At 32.6% G+C, this 20,186-nt stretch overlaps 1 protein-coding gene across 6 annotated transcripts; it reads left to right on the forward strand.

Annotated features, from left to right (window-relative positions):
- Positions 1-430: 430 nt before the first annotated feature.
- Positions 431-20,156, forward strand: LOC128238139 (profilin-4-like). Of its 6 annotated transcripts, none has more exons than XM_052953715.1 (6): positions 9,907-9,924; positions 12,902-13,076; positions 15,360-15,488; positions 17,414-17,548; positions 17,897-18,002; positions 19,525-20,156. In XM_052953715.1, the coding sequence occupies exons 2-6, from the start codon at positions 12,915-12,917 to the stop codon at positions 19,551-19,553; spliced, it is 561 nt and encodes a 186-aa protein (XP_052809675.1). In that variant the 5' UTR covers positions 9,907-9,924; positions 12,902-12,914; the 3' UTR covers positions 19,554-20,156. The 6 variants fall into 6 exon arrangements, with proteins under 6 accessions (XP_052809681.1, XP_052809680.1, XP_052809675.1 ...); XM_052953717.1 differs by having other exon boundaries at positions 9,909-9,930; XM_052953721.1 differs by lacking the exons at positions 9,907-9,924; positions 12,902-13,076 and adding an exon at positions 431-483.
- The last annotated feature ends 30 nt before the right edge of the window (positions 20,157-20,186 follow it).

A 20,186-nucleotide genomic window follows, 5' to 3' on the forward strand; every position in this document is an offset into this window, starting at 1 on the left:
TAATCATTATGAGAGTGGAATTGGTCTATAGGTTAAGGTTGGCGCCTCCTAGTTTAATATAGAAGAAGGATAATATTGTTCTTTTTCTAAGTACTCACACATATTTATTTGTGCACTTGTTCCAAACCTCTTATCACATGTAATATAAATGTCTCATTTTTTTTGTGAAAATCTGGAGAACAACAACAGGGAAATTAACATAAATATGCTCAACAGGTGTATGTACACAGCATTATTTGGAAAACACAATTAATAAATGTCTGATGAATGTACAGACCTGATCATGGGCATAATCAAAATAATAGTTCAATTATCGAAATTCAAATGCTTTTTAAATTTTATATTGACAATTTTGTGGTAGCGATTTTATATTGGGTACGAATAAAGAACGGAACGAATTATTTTGAGTACGATTGATCAAGGGAAGTAACCAGGGTCAAACTGTAAACAGGTGCCATCCGATTGTTTACCTGTAACTAAGCTGTAAGTGTTAAGTTTTAGGCCGATTTAATTTATGACACTTTTTCTGCTTAAGGTAAACCACTTCAAAGACCCATAAATCTGGCCTGAATGTCAACAGAATGTTGAAATTGGTCATAAATTAAGTATTCATATCTAGCCGTTTCGTACACAGACCTTTTCACTCCATTCTGAACGTTTGAAGCTGGAAGTGATTTATTGCATCTTGATTATTGTCCATCACATTGTTATTAAAATAACTGAAGAACGTTAATAGAAAATGCAGAGTTTGATATTTCGGTAAATAATTTTGCAAATTTGGTCTAGATTTATGACAAGTTATGACAATATCATATATATGTTTATATTATACAACTGTTGTAGGTCTGTGACATAACTAATGAATAAGCTCTAGTCCAAGCTTCTTAGACTCCTTCACTGGCATAAGTCTCCCATCTTGTCCAAGATTGTTGACAGTCATTTCATACCTTAGCCATTTTAAAACCACATTTTTTCAGTCACTTCTCACACTTTAGGCAGTCCTTTTGAAATTTGTAACCGACCAAAAGTGATTCCATAACCGCAGTGGTCGAAATTAGCACAAGCCTGCAAGCCCTGCACTGGTAAAATGTCTTCCGGGCTTGCTCAAATTCTGAAGTTTATATAGCAGGGCTTGTTCAAAACATGATTCCATGCAATAGTATAAGAATTCGGGCTTGTTTATCTGAATGTCTAATTTCAATGACTGTAACCGTTATCTACTTATGTCTTAAATGTTATTATTCAGGTACAATAGACTCATTTAATGTATATATAATACTTGTATGAATCTGAAATTTGAGTTAAATCAACAGCAAGATCTTAATCTGCTTTTTTAAGTTTTTTAATTATAGTTGGGATGATATTATATATAATATTATTTACTCTGTATAGCGATGACTATTTATATTTTATAGCAGGGGCTTTTAATGAGTGTCTTTGCAATTTGCAGATTCTTCAAAACTCTTGAGTTTTCTCCCTAAGGCGACTATAAATCAATTGCTAGATTTTCATCCCTGCCCGCCTGCCCCCTCTTTTTTCCAATATCCCTTATATTTTTTTTTACTCGTAAAAAAATGTTGAACTAGGGTCTGTATTGGTAAGGTATTTACGATCATGTTTAAGTTTTGTCTTGAACACACATATATAGACCCTTATGCAATATGAAAGAGCATGAACACATAATCAACGGTGAAACAGTCATCTAAGAAAAAAATAAGAATAAAATCTCACTTCCCGCCCCAATTTAAAAAAAAAATGGATGAAGATCTAACAATTAATTTACCGTATATTGGCCGTACTGTCTTCATGCTTTTATGCCTTGTTCAATTAAAACTGTTTATAGCACTTAAGTTTTTTTTAACTACAATTGTTTTAAGATAATTAATTGTACATATTTTTTTTTACAAAAATGTAAAATATGCTTAGTGTTGAAATTTGGGTGTTGAGTCTGGTGCCAACTTGATTGTTTAGAAGATCAAAATAAGTTGTCTTAGTGACTGCGTTAATTTTTCTTGGCTAGTCATTTTAAATGCACAAACTTTCAAAATTTTCCTTTTTAATAATAAACCAATAAATGACCAAAGGATTTTTGTTGGTCATTATCATATGAGGCCTTCAGAATGATAAAATAAGAATCCACTCAGCAGTCCAGTCGGCGGAAAGATACCGTAAGCTAAACAATAAAACTCTAAAACAATTGAATATTCATTTGGTTTAAGCAAAAAACTGCTAGTTATTTTATGTTATTATTCAAATTTTGGCATGTATACAAATGCCTGTTACACCCCAAGGGATGCAATACTTGAACACTCTCTTGTGTTATCTAGGAGGGACTTAATCTTGTGGACCCTTGTAAGGTTCTCTAATTCAATTTAAACAAATTATTTCACAACTATTGTGAAAGTTTTTACAACATTATATTAATCACTCTTTATTGGCACGATGTTACATGAGAGTCTGGTCTTGTATTGTGAGGGAAACCGGAGTAACCGGAGGGAACCCACTTGTCAACCTTGGTGACTACAAACCAAAAAGGAGTTATTTACTTAACAGAAAAGCAAATAACAAATTAAAAGCCATGATGGAATATATGATTTTCTACGTTTGGAAACTTGTATGAAAAAGATGGAAATTATTTTCCATCATTTGATGAAATAACCAGTAGGTGGCGTGTTGTTAGTTGTACATGTGTGGTTTTGTGCGCTAAATAGTCATTCTGTTTCGCAACGTTTGACTGAATTGATCAAAGTTCATAAAATAATTTGATAAATTATATTATTGTAGTAATTTTGATATGGAAAATTGTACCAGCAATTAGTATTATTTAAGATTATGCTTTTATCTATGTGTGTGAATTTAAGTGCAGGCAAATATTATTTGCTTCTTGAATTGATTATATCACAGAATATGATTTCTGGAAGACCATGTAGATGTTAATTTACTCAATTATTTATTTGATATGTTTGAATGTTATATACTAGTATGATAACCAGTAGTGTATATTGACATGTATGATTGTATGTCTAAGTCAACCTCTACTCAATTCAATATTTGAATAAAAAAAATTTGAATTGTAAGTGTGTTTGTCTATTAAACTTAAGAGAGATGGGAGTCCTTGAAGAAAGATAGCTGCTAAACAAGCTTTAACTAGCTTTTCACAGTGAGTGTCCTGAATGTATAAAAACTTGCCTGTCACTCAGTTAAACAATGCTTTTTCACAAAGCCATTTTGCGCCAAGGAGATGGTCAGTTTGTACCACCCCAGTCACATAGTTTCTGTTACAACGCAGTGCTTGCCAGCTTCATTTAAATCTATGATTTAATTAGCTGAAGTGAAAACAATGCAAACTGTACATGCTTTGGGGGGTAATGAGCCCGCCTCTTCAGAAGTAAGATCCAATGGTAATAAATAGGGATGGCAACGAGTAGTAAAATTGGTAGAGTACTCTGACAATCTTTCGATCGAGTACTCGGGTACTCGATTTCTCGGAAAAAATGAATTTGTTTTTGGGAAAGACAAGATGGTGTATACATGTATCGCTATGGCGTATATTATGCGTTGGTCGTATAATTGGTCATTTTCATCTTTAAATTAGACTTTCATTAAATACTTTAACATAAAATTAAATAAAAGGAAAACAAATGCTGTTTCATGCTTTTAATTGTCTTTTTTCATTTCACTTTAATGATTTTACATATGAGAATGCACTGCAAATTAGCTACAATAAAGCTGGAAAGTTAAACCAGGATTTTATTCAAGCATCTAGATAGTCGAGATTTTTTATGAACATCAATCTGAGTTACAATAAACATAAATTAATAGCTTACATAAAAATAAAGAACGAATTACTTCGTACTGTGTTATTGTTGTTTATCTCATTAATATTCATAATTCTTGATTTAAGATATCAACCAATCAACTGTGATAATCATTGCAAAAATAGTTAAAATAGGCCCATTAAGAAATCAATGCTCGTAACGGTCGCTACTCTTTCGCTCGTTAGCGTCCATTGTTTGGTGAATGGATTATAATTTGTAAACAAAAGAATTGTGTAAGTGAAAGTTCCACTATCAAAACTTCGCTAATTGACATCAGTGCTAATTGGAAATAGGGGTCCTTTGCTGACAGTTTGCAACTCTCAACTAATTTATTAGGGTCAATTGTGTCACACAGCGCGGATTAGAGGGACCATCAATTGTCCTCTTGGCAACTAACCAGATCCGTTACTTCGTCTGTAAATCGTGTATTTTGTGATCTTTATAGACTTTTTCCGAGTACTCGAGTAGTGATTTGGTACTCGAGTACTCGGACGTTCGATCAAGTACTCGGGTACTCATTGCCATCCCTAGAAATAAAATAGGCACATATCACAGTCTGCGTTTCTTCGATGTGTGAAGATTGTGATTGACATGCCATAGAATGATGTTCATCTTGATTCTTGACCTGGTGGTTTGGGGTGGATTCAAAAGCCACATACATTCAATGCTTTAAGATCTTGAAATGCTGAGTTCATTTTTGAACAGTAGTTTCCATGCATAAGAATTGTAGTTTTCAATTAAAAGATTGATGAAAAGTCTGGATATTCAAAGACAGTATTCATTGTATTAATTTATGTATCAATATTATTCCACAGTGTTGCATAGTTTAATCCCATGTATTTATTGTACTTTGTATTTCTATGTATTAATGCATGGGGATTAAAGATCTACTGGAAGAATGGCAACTACCAAACGCCTTTTAACCCAGTGTGTTAAACCATATGGTCTTATTGAATATATTAATACCATGATTGATCATCTTTGTTTTGAGACAAATGTATAACTTATGGATTTGAATTTGTCATCATGTATACTTTGATATAAGATGTATGGATAGCGACTAGATGTGATTTTTTTGTGTGACTGTTCAAAGTACAGGATTTTTTTTTAAGTGGAGGGATATTTTATTTGCATTTTCAGTTTTCCTGACCAGAACTTTCATTTTTCTTTAAACATTATCTGTTTTATTTATAGTTTTCAAAGTTACTTTTATTATGTCAATCCTTTGACATGATTCAAAACTGTCATCTTAAAATTACCTAGCATTTTTTATAAATAAACTAAAAGTATTTTTTCTACTTTTATGATAATTAATTATTTCATGTTTTCAAGAGGGAAATCATAATTTGCATAAACTTTGGATACCTTTCATTCAAAAGGTAATTTATAAAGTTAACAATATTGTCACCGGGCGGGTTTCTCGTCCCCAAACTATAGCTTATTAACACGTAACTCCAAATACATTCTCCATATTTTATTCATATATAATACACTCGCTAAGTTGTGAGAGGTCTCTTAACCTTCTCTATCCACTCCCTAACAAGAACTCCTTTAAAACTTACAATACAACATACAATTTCTCATTAGGCCACGCCCATATAATTATAAACCAACCATACAAAAACACTTATCAAACTTCATTCATACCAGCCCCTAATGTAACCTACTATTGTCTTTACCTTCAGACCAGAACTCATAAGAATCTAATTCACACCTTCATGTTATATGCTTTGATCTAAGTAATGACAACTGCTTACCAAGTTTCCTTCAATTAATTATGGAAGATACAGTATGTCCAGTAATTAAGAACAAGACTAGCAGATGTCTGTAACTAATATTTCAAAGACTATGAATTAGTACTAGACCATAACAAACTATAGTAATTAGTAACTATGATTTCCTCATGTGGACTTGTAGAGAAATCCTCATTCAATCAATTTGAGAAAAATAGAAATAATCAATTTTGATATTTTAAATAATGAACTGTTTTATAACTCTGTGACAATATATGCATTTTTGTAAGACAAATTATTTTTAAGAATAAATATTCAGGCAGTTATCTTCAAATATCTTGTTATTATCATATCAGCACAATTTTGAAACCAAAATCTGTTAAGAAGACAATTTATCTTGTATCATAACATTTTTGGAGTGTTTTATCTTTAAATATTTTTGTAGCATATGATGAAATCAATTCAGATGTGCTAAACCTAGGGTTTAAATTTAACAATGGTTGCTAGATTGTGCAAATCCTGAACAAATGCGACCATCAATTCTATTGTGAAAAAAATGGTTATAAATGAGTACTTGTAATTTATCATGGAACTATTAGCTTAATTTATGTTGCAAACTGAAATATCTTGAACATTCAGGCTTTCATAAATAAAGAAATAACTGTTTTCAGATGTTTAATTGTTGAATTTGTTTAGTAAGGGAAATCATACTGAATGTAGCTGATGGTCTAAACTGCTTATATCAAGAAAATCTATCTTAAATAAGAACTGAGTTGTGAGTTAATCTGTTGTATTGACTCACATGAAGGTCTTGTATATGTTGGAAATGTACTATAATCTTAAGGCCAATATTTACAAATTGCTTTAAAGCTGCAGAAGCTCTAATTGGACTTTTAAAAGTAAACAAAGATGTTTAATTTGCTTTCCATTGAAACAGAGATTTTCTTTAAACAGAAAAAAGAGTCAATATTATCTTGGAGATAGTCTGTATATTGTTTTAAACATTCTTACAATTATTGGCTTCATATGATTCGAAATTAAAGAACATGCTTGAGGATTTTATGTTGTGACATTATCAAGATTTGTAGGAAAGATCTAAATATTTGCATAATAATTGTCATTTTAAAACATGTAATCCTACACACTTGATGCTTGTACAGTTCCTGAATTGAAAATTGATCCTTGTTATTTAAAACGGAGTGAATTAAACCTCGATCTATCGATGCTTCCAGCTTTTTATGGATTTACAATTCTCGTTCATCAGTTGTGATTGATTCTGACATGAACAGGAAAGGTTGTTGAAGAAATCTATCATTTGGTTTTCTCTTTTAGCGCTGACCTATATTAGATATTGATGGGAATTGTTTCATGAGATGGAAAACTGAAAATGTCGAATAAAAACTTAATAGGTTGTGTTTAATGTGTTACTGTGAACCTTTATTATTATCATTATTATTATTATTACTACTATAATAATCAGTGTGAATTCAATAAGAAATTTTAGGATTTTCATTCATTTAGTTCTGTGATTGACAGATGTAAGAGTGATTTATTCAAGTTAATACTCTATGATTAATAGCAGTAATAAGTGACAAGAAAGACTATAAGAAGCTTTCAAGTGATAAATCATGGCGGACTTAGATTTTGACACTAACCCTCGATACAAAATGAATGGATTACCGGTAAGTCTTAACTTTACATATGGAGTAACCTTTTCTATCCGAATCATCATCTGAATATTATTAACTGACTGAAGAGACTAAATCGTACAAAGGCTGGAATTACTACTATTTGCAAACAAACATTTTTGTCTGTCGGTTAAACAATTAAGCTGATGTTCACATTTCAGTTTTGCACCTATGATAAGGTCAAGTAAAACCAGGCCGACTTAACGTTTTTGAAGTTGTATTTAAAGTTGCTGTGCCGCGTTGGCATTCACAGTTGTGTCCCTATAGGGGGCTGTCAATCTTGTTAGCGGCACACCTAAATATCTTAGATTTTAGTTCATTTGCAAAGAGTTATAACACAATCCCAAAAGCCCTTTACTTCCATGTTTACACCTGCAAGTGCTAGAATTCAGACTTGCTGATTTTATTGGGGTACCAGGTCATGAAGTTTCGTGCAAACATCGTCCATACAAGCTCTGTCAGGGTCCCCTTTTGTTATATGCAGACTATGGCCACACTACTAAGGAGATATTGTTAGGCATCTGGAGGCCATTTATGATTACTTCATAATCAAGTGTTTCTTTTATACCTCATACAAAGCTGTATTAAGGGCAATATGTAGGGGAAGGTGATGCATTTGCAAACATTTTGACCTTTAACCCCAAATTTTAGGTGAAGGTCAACTATTTGTTTGTCTTCTTAAGTATGAAATTGGAAACTGTTGGATGTGGCAGTGAGCAACTAACTGTTCACACTATTGCACATGCATAATGGACCTAGGTCATGATGACACTCTTACTACCTTCTCTCGCTCTTGTACAATAGAGAAAGTAGTCATTTTGATACATCTGCCAATTTTGATTGTGTTCACTTGCATAGTACATTCAAATATGGTAATATGACACTGTATCAGGGTTTAATAAGGACCATTTGATACTGTTAGCTTACACAGCTAAGAGTAGGTAATTGAAACTACATCATTCTGTATGAGTACTGTTATATGTATAGCTACAGTATTTAATGATTATGCTGGCAAATTTGAGGTGTAGGCCGCTCATACTATAAGTATTATATTAAGTTAATACATGTTATCCAACTCACCAGTACTACTGTTATAGTACTTTTTTATGTGAATGAAATATTACAAACCCACTAATGTATGCAGCAACCAAAACATATTCAGCTTCATTTAAGCCTTGTGGTGGGGTTGTTCATCAACACATCTGACAGATTGAGTCATCCGTCATTCACTCGTCTTACAGTTGTTTTTTGCTTTTTTATGTATGCAATATTTTAAAGTTTTGTGATTATGAAAATTGCCTTGGCATTATAAGGGGATGACTTTTAGGAATGGAACCCAAAAATGAATTAGTATAAATTAGACATTTAATAGTAATAAAGTATAAAATATAATTGTCATATTTACCGGTAGAGTGGTGAGCTAACATCAACATGTGGCGCATCATGGTGTGGTGTGGTGTGGTGTGTGTGGTGTGGTGTGGTGTGTGATGTGGTGTGGTGTGGTGTGATGTGGTGTGTGCAGGCGTCATGCATCAGCTTGCGTGTGTGTGTTTTTAAGCTGATGGTTTCTGTTATTTCCCTGTAACATGATGTGAAACAAGGTTAGGGCTCCCAAAACAACACTAACAAACATAACCAAGAAAAAGTGTGATGCTAACTAAAAGTACACAATTTTTATGAACACAATTCCAAAATTTTTCATCATGCAAATTGTCATCTGAATTGTTGCTAATTAGTGGTATTTAGATTTTCTCCTGATTTTTCTTGTATGTTTTTGCCTGCGTCCTTATATATGATAGTGTCACAATGATTTATGGTACACGATTTTTGTTAACACAAGTCCAAAAAATTTCATCATGAAATGTCATCTGAAATGTCATCTGAATTGTTGCTAATTAGTGGTATTAAAGGGGCTGTACTCCGTATGATGAAATAGCAGAAAAAAAGAAATTTGTCAAAACTGACATAAACTTGGTATCGATGTGTACAATGCATTGAAACTTACTAACTGAAATACCACATAGTTTAAAATTAATTAATTTTTCACAGTTTTTTTTGTATTTTTCAATTAAAAAAGATTACTAGGTATGTCTTCATTCCTTATGCGTGATTGGCTAGTCGATGTTATCATGTGATATTACCAAGTTAGATATATAGCTTAGATATTAAGGGTAAGCCTTGTAGCACAGTGGATACAACACTGGACTGCAATTTTGGCCACACTGGTACAAACCCGGTCTCCGACTCGATTTTTTTTTTACATTTTGGTATTTTTTTTACAATTACGATATCAAAGAGTAAAACATTTTATTAAATTATTGTCCTGAGATTTGTTACAGAAAAAACACTTTTTTTGAGCCAATCTTGTGTACAGTCCCTTTAAGGTTAATTAATTTTCTCTGGATTTTTTTCGTTTTAAATATTTTTGCTTGCATCCTTATATATGATAGGGTCCTATTAGTGATGAAACGATTATCGAGTACAATCGATAAATTGTCGCTGACAATGCTATGTCGGCGACAATCGATAGTGGTTGTCCAAAATCAATGTCGCTAATGTATTACTTCTGGTAACTACATATTTTTTTGTTTTGTGGTAAAAGTCGAGTAAATGTAAATTTTTCTTTCAGGTAAATTCTCGTTGAGTTCATTTAAATAAGAGATGTCACTCTCTTACACAAATCCGGTGAATGTAAACACTTTTGCTTTAAAACTTACAACCTCTGCCAAAATTACAAATTAATCTTAACTGTTTATATATTTCATAAAACATTCTTCAATAACCTGTCTATGATGTAGTGGGTCGGGTCTTTCCTGTAAATGCATTCTGTTTTTGAAACCATTTTTGGTTTGGTTAAATGTAATTAACTAAATAACTTTTTTGTTGAAAGTTTTATGAAATTAAGATGTTCTAATGAATTTTAAATTAAACAGGTTCACAAAAAATTAATATACATTTAAATGAATAAAATATTAAGATAACTTACATGTTCCAGTCTGCATCATTTTGCAGTATAATGTGCAATTTTCAAGTATGTGTTGTGTTGTAATGTTTTTTTTCCGTTTAGTTGTTAAAAGACAGAAAGGGGTTATGGAAATTTACTTTCTGTTGCAAAAAGCATGTCCATAATATTAAGCATCACACGTACTGAATCCATGTTTAACCATTTAAATGCTCGTGATACTATGTATTAATAATGTATTCCTTACTGATATTATGAACTTTCGATTATTGTCTGATAGTAAATCGAAATGCATGGTGCGATTCGATTCGATTATTGATAGCAAATGGAGTCCGATTTTCAAACACTAAGGTCCTATACACAATGACTGATGGTACACACTTTTTGTTAACACAAGTCGAAAATATTTCATCATGCAATGACATCTGAAATGTTGCTGATATCAGAAGAAATAATAAAATGTTTTCAACTACTTTAATTATCTCAGATTCCATATGGTGATTGCATTTTTGAATAACTAAAAGTGTAAATTATAGACCCAAGAAAGATTTTCCTTCATAATATTAATTTACATGAATGAAATGAACCATTATCTTCTTTTCAAAAGGCAAGCAAAACACCTTGGATTACAAAAACCTTGAATTTATAGTTTCACTATTGAAAAATGAAAATATGGCTGTTTGCATTGTAAAACATGTTTTGTGATTGCAATGTTCTCCTACAACAAGATTGTACCCAGTTTCAAATGCCATTTCAATATCATATATTACATGAATGAAAGCATAATTATTATTCGATGGTCTTTTTAATGCCAGAGAATGATATAGAGTGAAATCTACTGAAATAATTTTGTAAAAATTGTGATTTATCTCTTGAATAGGAATAGTTCTGTTTTCTACAGTCATTTTTACATTCTTTTATATGTTAAACTTGGAATATTTTACTTGGACATTTAAAACAAAATCATAATGGCTTCAGGTGATGAATTTGGATATGGAAACAAGAAAACAAAAAAAGTTGTGACAGTTGATGTGATGGTAATTACTTTTTTGGAATATTTTGTATGGAGCTTGTGTGACTGTAATCATAAAATTATTATGTATTAAGTAATTTTCATTACTTATATGCAGATGAAATCTCTGTATATTTTTATTATTCCGTAGCATAAGAGGACTGTTTCAATAATGAAATCTTTGCCAATTCTTAAATCAAAATTTTTTTGGTGACATAGTTTCATTATTTTTATATATATATTTGAGTGAATTGAATTAAGCCAGTTTTAAGATGGAACACAAAGTTGAGGAAATATAAAATCAGAAATGCCATTTGGGGCGTTAATATATATTTAAGATTATTGAAATCCTTTATTGAAACAGGGCCCTGTTATTTTCATAGAATCTAAGAAGGGGCGTGTACTTTGTGCATTAACATGGGGCAATTTAAAACGGGCATATAATTTTAAGGCAAATGTCCGTCTTCCTGTCTGTCGGTCAGAAGACAGGTGATCTGTCTTGACACAATTAATTATACAAGAAGGGTTTGTCACCTAGGACCATAGAACTTGTGGTAGGTTGTCCATGACCAGGTCAAAGGTCAATAATCAATGCAATTCAACCAATCATGATACAGCCTTTTGTTGAATCAAGTAAATAACATTTTTTCAAAATCCTGGACTTAAAAGACAATATTTGAGCATATATCAACATTTGTTGAAGGGTTTCAGCTGTCAGTATCTTAGTTTTAACACTCCTAATGATTTACCACACTTGATTTCATAATAGAAAAAAAATCAGTAAAAAGTGCATTTTACAAACTAGGATTGTTACAAGTCCCTTTAAAACACCTGGATTTTATAATCCTCAACATGTCTCTTACAAAGCAGGGCTGAGGGGGCACAGTCTCTTACAAAGCAGGGCTGAGGGGGCACAGTGTCTTACAAAGCAGGACTGAGGGGGCACAGTGCCTTACAAAGCAGGGCTGAGGGGGCACAGTGTCTTACAAACATCTTTTGTGTTTATATAAATCAAATAAACTATTTATATACATATTAAATATTTAGGTAATTCACTCCTTATTTTATCTATATTTCATAATTTGAACTTTAACTTAATGCTTCCCATGTTTGAGTTGTTGTAAACTGGCATGTTGAAAAGATAATTAGCTATAAACAACGATCATAAAACATTATAACAGTCAATCGTTGCAAAAATCTTTCCCTTTGTGATTTTTCTGTAAGACGCCTTTTGAGTTAACTTATTCATTTCAGCGAGTTGATTTGTTTATTAATTGAAATCTGAATAATTTTGTTGAGATATTGTTACATTAACTTAAGAATAACAATACTGATTAGAATGTGATAAAAATTCAAGTATTTTTAATGAACAAATCAAGCTAATTTAGTGCATAATGGATCTTAAGTAGAAAAGATACTTTATAATGCAAACTTGCAAATGAAATGATAATTTATGGAATATATTGGGCATTTTAATAACATTGGAAGATAAGTTACCATCAAAAAGGTTTGGAAGACATTAAATTGTGGTAATTTTTCTCATAAAAAAGCAGTGTGACTTAATGAAAAATATTTGTGATTTACTTGTGTCTAAAGAGAAGCATTTGTGATTTTCTTGTTAAAATAAAAAATCTACGCTATATTGAATAATAATTGTGATTTTTTTTCAATTGGATATACCCTGGTAGTTAAGCAACAAGAATGTCCGCTAAAACAAAGCAAACTAATTCAGCAAAAACCCACCATACAACAAGCAATGTCACAATTAAAGAGCTGCTTTCCAAGAACACCCACTCGGACGATGTGGATCTTGATGTGTCGTACGAGGACGAACCTCACAAGAGAACGCCCATTGAAGTTGTGGTAAATCACTGAGTTAGAGGGTCTGAGGTTGTTGTGTGTAAAAAGTGGGGGAAATGGGGTTTTGCATGTTGAACATATCACTCTTTCTTGTGAAATGTTACGTTTAATATAATTAGAACTGTTCTCTAAAATTGATTAAGTGTCTGGTATGTCATGGAAGTTAATGTTTGTGACTTCGGGCATTGGTTATTAAGGTTTTTCATACCAACTTCATGTTTCATTTATCAGCATATACTTTTTAAGAGACAGCTGTTAATAAACTTAACCAAAGATCATTAAATGACCAAATAAATGCCTTTGTGAAGCCATGCTGCATCTGACAACATAAAAACATATTGTTGTAATTATTTCTCTGACAACTTTTGGAAGACTTAAACAAAAATTTGAAATGAGTTCTTTATGGAGTATTTTCTTAATTTTACTAAGAAGAGAGAATAAAGTATTGTAAAGTAATTCTTATTTACTGGAGAGTTAGATTTAACAGTTCTCTTCTTTTCAATTAAGCATTATGTTTAAACTGTTAATGCCTGGTAATTCTGGTATCATTAAAAAGCATATTACTAACTAAAATTGTGAAAATGAATGACCAGAAATGCATTACAGTACAGATAAATCTATTGCAGTTTGTATGTTCGTTCTTTATTTCACCAAAATTAATTGTGAATTGACTCATAGTATTTTTCCTTTCAGTACAAATGTGTTTAGTCTTGTCATTAAACATTCTTGCTCTACATGGTTTGATTTATAAAGCCAGCCACTTTTGTTCTAGTCAAGTGAAGCACTAAGTAAGAACAAATACCGTAATAATTTAATATATGTATTTATATTTAAGTAACACATTAATATATAACCCCCAATATTGCCTTTGAAAGTACCGTAATTTTGGCAGTGCAAGTAAAGGTATATGCAGACGGCTTGTTCAAAGTTATGATCATGTCAACCCTCTTATATTGTATTGCATTGTCAAGTTTTCCCTTTGAAACAAAAATTGTCTGCAATATTTAAACGGTAAATGTATAATCTTAACTGTCAAATCACAGAAAGTTTGGAAATTTTGTAGAAACAGGTACTCTTAGACCCACCAACACCACCACCATCCTCCCCCACCCTGGGGCATCAGTGTTAATTATGTAGAAACAGGTACTCTTAGAACCACCAACACCACCACCATCCTCCCCCACCCTGGGTCATCAGTGTTATTTATGTAGAAACAGGTACTCTTAGACCCACCAACACCACCACCATCCTCCCCCACCCTGGGGCATCAGTGTTATTTATGTAGAAACAGGTACTCTTAGACCCAACAACACCACAACCATCCTCCCCCACCCTGGGGCATCAGTGTTATTTATGTAGAAACAGGTACTCTTAGACCCACCAACACCACCACCATCCTCCCCCACCCTGGGGCATCAGTGTTATTTGTGTAGAAACAGGTACTCTTGGAGTGCCAGTGTTGTTTTCTCATCATTATTGCATAATTAAGATAACTAAAGGATTTTGTAATTGTAAGTGTTTGATGCATGAAACCTTTCTTTTCAGAATCTCAGCCAGAGGAATGATGGCGGCTATAATGCCTTATGTTTCTGTAATATATGTATAGAATTTTGATCGATGTTGGGGAAATCAATATTTCTTATTATAGAGTTCTGATTGAGATCAGAGTATTATAAAATTTTCATATTTCTATCTTACTTTTATCTTCCATACTTTGTGCGGTTATTGTCATGGTATTTTTTTGGTGCATTTTCATCAGATTCTCAATAGTTTTAAATTATACACCATACTTTTTGGAAGAAGCCTTCTCTTTTCTTTTCTTGTATTTTTTTGATAATGAAAGGTTGGTGACTGTATTATTACTTTAATAACAATTTGTTGGAGATTATTTATGTAGCAATTTGGTTTTTACACTGTTTTGAATGTTGTTTATCAGAATTATTTTTTTTGAAAGAAGCTAAATTGTCTTTGATTAAATTTCATTCATTCAACGTGAGGGAATTAGTAGGTTATGGGGTTCAGTTTCCCATGGTTTTGGACATTTTAATTTGAAGGTGATGGAACATTAAAGAAGCATTCTAAAAGGATATTGAAATAATTTAAAAATGAAATATAATTCATTAAATGTATGTAATTCCATTTTTGAAAGAAAATTACTTGTAAATTTTGCTGGAAAGTACAGGAAAATAGAACTGGTTACGTATATTATGTCAGTAAGCTGTTGGGTGCAATTCATTTCTCCAACAGTAAAACTAGAAAATGTAAGCAATGTTGTAAATATTCCAGGATGCTGTGAAGATGAATCAGCTACAGAACCTGCTCCACGATGCCCTGATTTCCACGGAGCATGTTCAGCAGTGTGCCATCGTTCGCAGGAAGGATTGCTCTGTGAGGGCTAGCTCTGTGGGGTTTAATGTAAGTAAATCTGTGTGAATACTTGGTGCAAGTCTGTATGAATAGGTCTAGTCTGTGTGAATAAATGTAAGTCAGTGTCAATAGGTGCAAGTCAGTGTGAATAGGTGCAAGTCTGTGTAAATAGGTTTAAGTCTGTGTGAATAGGTGTAAGTCTGTGTAAATAGGTGTCAGTCTGTGTAAGTCTGTGTGAATAGGTGTAAGTCTGTGTAAATAGGTGTAAGTCTCACTCAGTGTGAATTGGTGTAAGTCTGTGTGAATCGGTGTAAGTCTGTGTGGATATTCTTAAGCTTATGTAGACATGTGTAAACCTGTGTAGATAAGTGTAAACCTGTGTAGATAAGTGTAAACCTGTGTAGAAAAGTGTAAGCTTGTGTAGATAAGTGTAAGCTTGTGTAAGATTGTGTGTTTGCCAATGTATGTAAGTTTAAACCTGTGTAAATAAATGTAAGCTTGTGTAAATATGTATACGATTTTGTGTTAGCCAATGTATGTAAGTTTAAACCTGTGTATTTAAGTGTAAGCTTGTGTAAATATGTGTAAGATTGTGTGTCAGCCAATGTAAGTAAGTTTAAACCTGTGTATTTAAGTGTAAGCTTGTGAAGATATGTGTTAACTTGTATAGATTAGAGTAAACCTGGGTCAATTTGTATAAGATTGTGTATAAATGTGTATGCCTGCGTACATACATGTTTATGCCTGTGTAGGTATGTGTAAGCCCATGTAGATATGTGTTTACTTGTTGATGTATGTAAGCATGTGTAGATATGAGTAAGGTTGTGTATATTATGTAAGCATCAGTAGATATGTTAACATGTGAAGATATATGTTAGCCTGTTTAGGTATGTGTAAGTGTGGGTGTATATATGTAAGCCCGTGTATATATGTGTAAGCCTGTGAATAATTTAAGTAATGAATTGCCAGATTTATATCATTATCGGGGTATGAAGGCATGATTTCATTCAAGTATTGTTAGGGTAATACTTGATTTCCTTTAAGAAAACCTTACAGTAATCCTGTCTCACCCATTCTGTTAATAGAACGACCTGAAATATTTTATCAAATAAAGTCACATAACATGGGAAAAGATCAACCACTTGAAATCACTTTTAAAATTGAAACACTTATGACAACAATACATTAAACATATCATAAATTAACAATTTCTAAAATGTTTGACCTGCTGACAAATTACAAACAACAACAAGATAAACAATTTTCATGTATATTGTTATGCGATGATACGCGATCCAAACATATTCAAAGATGTTGCATTCATCGGATGATAACGGCAATTGCCCAAAGGCAGTTCATTTATGGAATAGAAGTGAAGGTGAAAATATATATGTATGTGAAGATAGGTTCTGTTATGTGTAGATAAGTGTAAGCCTTTGTAAATATGTGTAGATAGGTGTAGACATGTGATGATATGTGTAAGCCAATATGTGTAGATAGGTGTAGGCATGTGACGATATGTGTAAGCCAACATGTGTAGATAGTCGTAGGCATGTGACGATATGTGTTAGCAAATATGTGTAGATAGTCGTAGGCATGTGACGATATATGTAAGCCAAAATGTGTAGATAGTCGTAGGCATGTGACTATATGTGTAAGCCAATATGTGTAGATAGTCGTAGGCATGTGACGATATGTGTTAGCCAATATGTGTAGGCATGTAAAGATACGTATAAACCTTTGTCAATAAATTTTCAGATCTTTTTAAACAAAAATGTATACATAAATGAAAATGTTGTTGACTTTTAAAGATTTTTGAAAATCCATTCTTGACTGAGCCAACTTCTCAGTAAAGTTGAATCTGTAACAATCAACTAGAGTCAAATATTGTCTCTCAGATCAAAATTTATTGTGTGTGAAAGTAACCAATATTTTTTTATTCCATTTAAATACATCTACCTTCTATTTTCCAGCTGTACCATGATCAGGTCCAAATTCTATTGGACTCCTTCAAGAATCCGCCACAGACCCGGGAGGAGGGTATCTACTTTGACGACCGCCAGTTTAAATGTGTTCGTGCTGACAAAACTTCCATATATGGCAAATGTGTATGTAGCCTTAACATATTAAGTTATAAAGACCAGTTTTTTCCTGTAGTTTCATTTCTTTAAGGATTTGTTCCTCAAACATATGAACATATATTTATTTATAATACATTGACAGAAGGAACACCAATGTTTTATGAAGCATATTGCTTTGCCTTGTTTCACATTGTTAAGATGATATTCCATGGAAGTTGCAACTAATTTTGACTGCCTAGAGAATGGAGGCCTTATCCTGGTAAAGACACTCACATTGCTCATCATTGCCACTATCAGTGACTTCATATTTCATAGCATGTATGGACATCATGTTTTGCATTCCATAGCTAACTTATACTTATTACTCCCATACAGGAGAACCGAGGCCTCATTCTGGTGAAGACGCTAACACTGCTTGTCATTGCCACCTACAGCGACTCCATGTATCCCAGTGTGTGTGTGGAGGCTGTCGAAAAACTTGGTAACCACCTTAAAATACTTATTCATTTTAGCTAAATTGTGAAACTTCTATAAGCCGATGTGTTTGTAACTTTCCTGGGTGGAAACCAGTTTTAGATGCCCATTTACTATGAGGACCTTGGGCCATGATTACAAATAGTCTAGTCCAGTTCTAGACTCAGACTAAGATAAGCACTTCCATTACAGCCGTTATCTTTACCTGTATTCCATTTGTTTTACAAAAATAAATGCGAATAATTGTACAATTTCTAATAGTTCTACAAGCCAGAGAGGTTCATCATCAAAACTTGACTGAAAAAAAGACTTAGTAATCATGGCCCCTGGTCCTGATCAAGCTTGATATCGTGGTACCCAAGTTGGGAGCAGACACCTATTAGGATTTATCACAATGTAACCCTCATTTGCATTATCTATATTGTAAGGCTCTAAATGAAACTTGGTACAAATGTTGTTGTAGAAAATATGCACATATACAGTAAGGTCAATGAGTCTGGCTTTAATTATTGTCATATTATGCACCATGCTAGTTTGAATAGGTCATGCAAAAACTGTAACTTAGCCATAACTTAATAACCATTCAAGCTATTCACATGAAACTTAATACACATGTTTCCAATGGCAATATGTAGCAAGGTTGATTACTCAGGTTTTAATGACTGTCAAGTTATGCCTCTTGATAGTTGAAAGACGTCATTTGAAACTGAACATGGCCATAATTAGCTGTTCAAGATAGTGACATGAAGCTTTGTTCACATATTACCAGTGACAAGATGCACATGTGCAGCAAAGCTCCTTAACTCATTGTCCTTGCATCTGTGTCCCACTATTCAGGTCTGGACTTTTTCTCGACAACCACCCGCTTGTGTTCAATGAAACTTTATGGCAACTTAACTAACAGGTGATGCGCATATTTACAGCACATTCCGGTCTGATGATTTTTCATAGAGTTGATGCCCTTTTAACTTCTATTTAGTCTAATAATTAAAGGACATATTTTTCATCAACTATTGGCTTGAACTCATTGAAACATTATGAGGAGTTTTACATACAGTAGGAGATGGGCATGTCATCAGCAGCTTTCAGTTCAATGATTTTTCAGGGAGTTGTGGCTTTATAATTTCTATTAAGTATGATATAGGAGCAGTCCATCCTGCTATTTATGTCTGTGCTAATTCTCAGCAACTACCATTTTGAATTGAATATAACTTTATGGGAAGCTTTACTTTGAGATTTTCATCAGCTCTCCCCGGTTTAATTTTTTTCACAGAGTTATGGCCCTTTTAATTTCATTATACTGTGGGATAGGTCCAACAACAACCTTGTTTATATAATATTGTTAACTTGTATCACAATTAAATTGTTAATGGCAACATTAATAATGGAAAATTCAACATTTGACTTGCTTGAAGGTCACACACCAGTAAATAATGACATAAACCCATTTATAATTCTTACATTTTAGTTGCTCATCTGAATGAGTTTAGTATAACACTAGTAATTCTACAAACTGTTATGTGTTTCAGCTGACTACTTCAAAGAGAAAGGAAAATGAGAATTCAGGACTTCAACAATGGAAACTGCAGGTGTCAATTGTGCCAAGGATATTCATTCAATTTTTTGATCTAGTAATAAGCAAATAAGTTACACACATTTTTAAATGAACTGTGAAGTTTTAAGCTTCAGCTTTAAAATGGAAATTACTTATTTATTTAGAATTTGTTTACCTTTTCAAGCTAAGCATGTGAAAGCTAAAAGGCAAATGAAGAAATATGTTTGCAGTGTTCCTAATTTGATAAAACTTAAGTCTTAAAATGTTTTAACATAAAAATAAATGACTTCATCAGTGAATTATATGTATATGTAATAATATATATGAAAATATGGATATTGCTGAAATGACTAGACCGTGTATAGAACAAAGTTTTCTCAACATGATGATAGCGTTACATTCTGTTATACATACACACAATTGCAAGTCCCATAGTTTCTCAAGCATTTAGTATTCCATTATCTATTTGTTTTCCTATGAATTCATGTTTTGTCTTTATACAGTTTTAACCTTTATACCAGGTTGAACATTAGTTATGCTTTTGTTACTTTGTGTTGTGAATGTTTAAATCCGTCCATGAATAAAGATATCTACATTATTATTACATTTATGAGTTTCTTTTGTTCCATCATATGT

Source organism: Mya arenaria, chromosome 6 (assembly GCF_026914265.1).
Source record: "Mya arenaria isolate MELC-2E11 chromosome 6, ASM2691426v1".
Lineage (NCBI taxonomy): Eukaryota > Metazoa > Mollusca > Bivalvia > Myida > Myidae > Mya > Mya arenaria.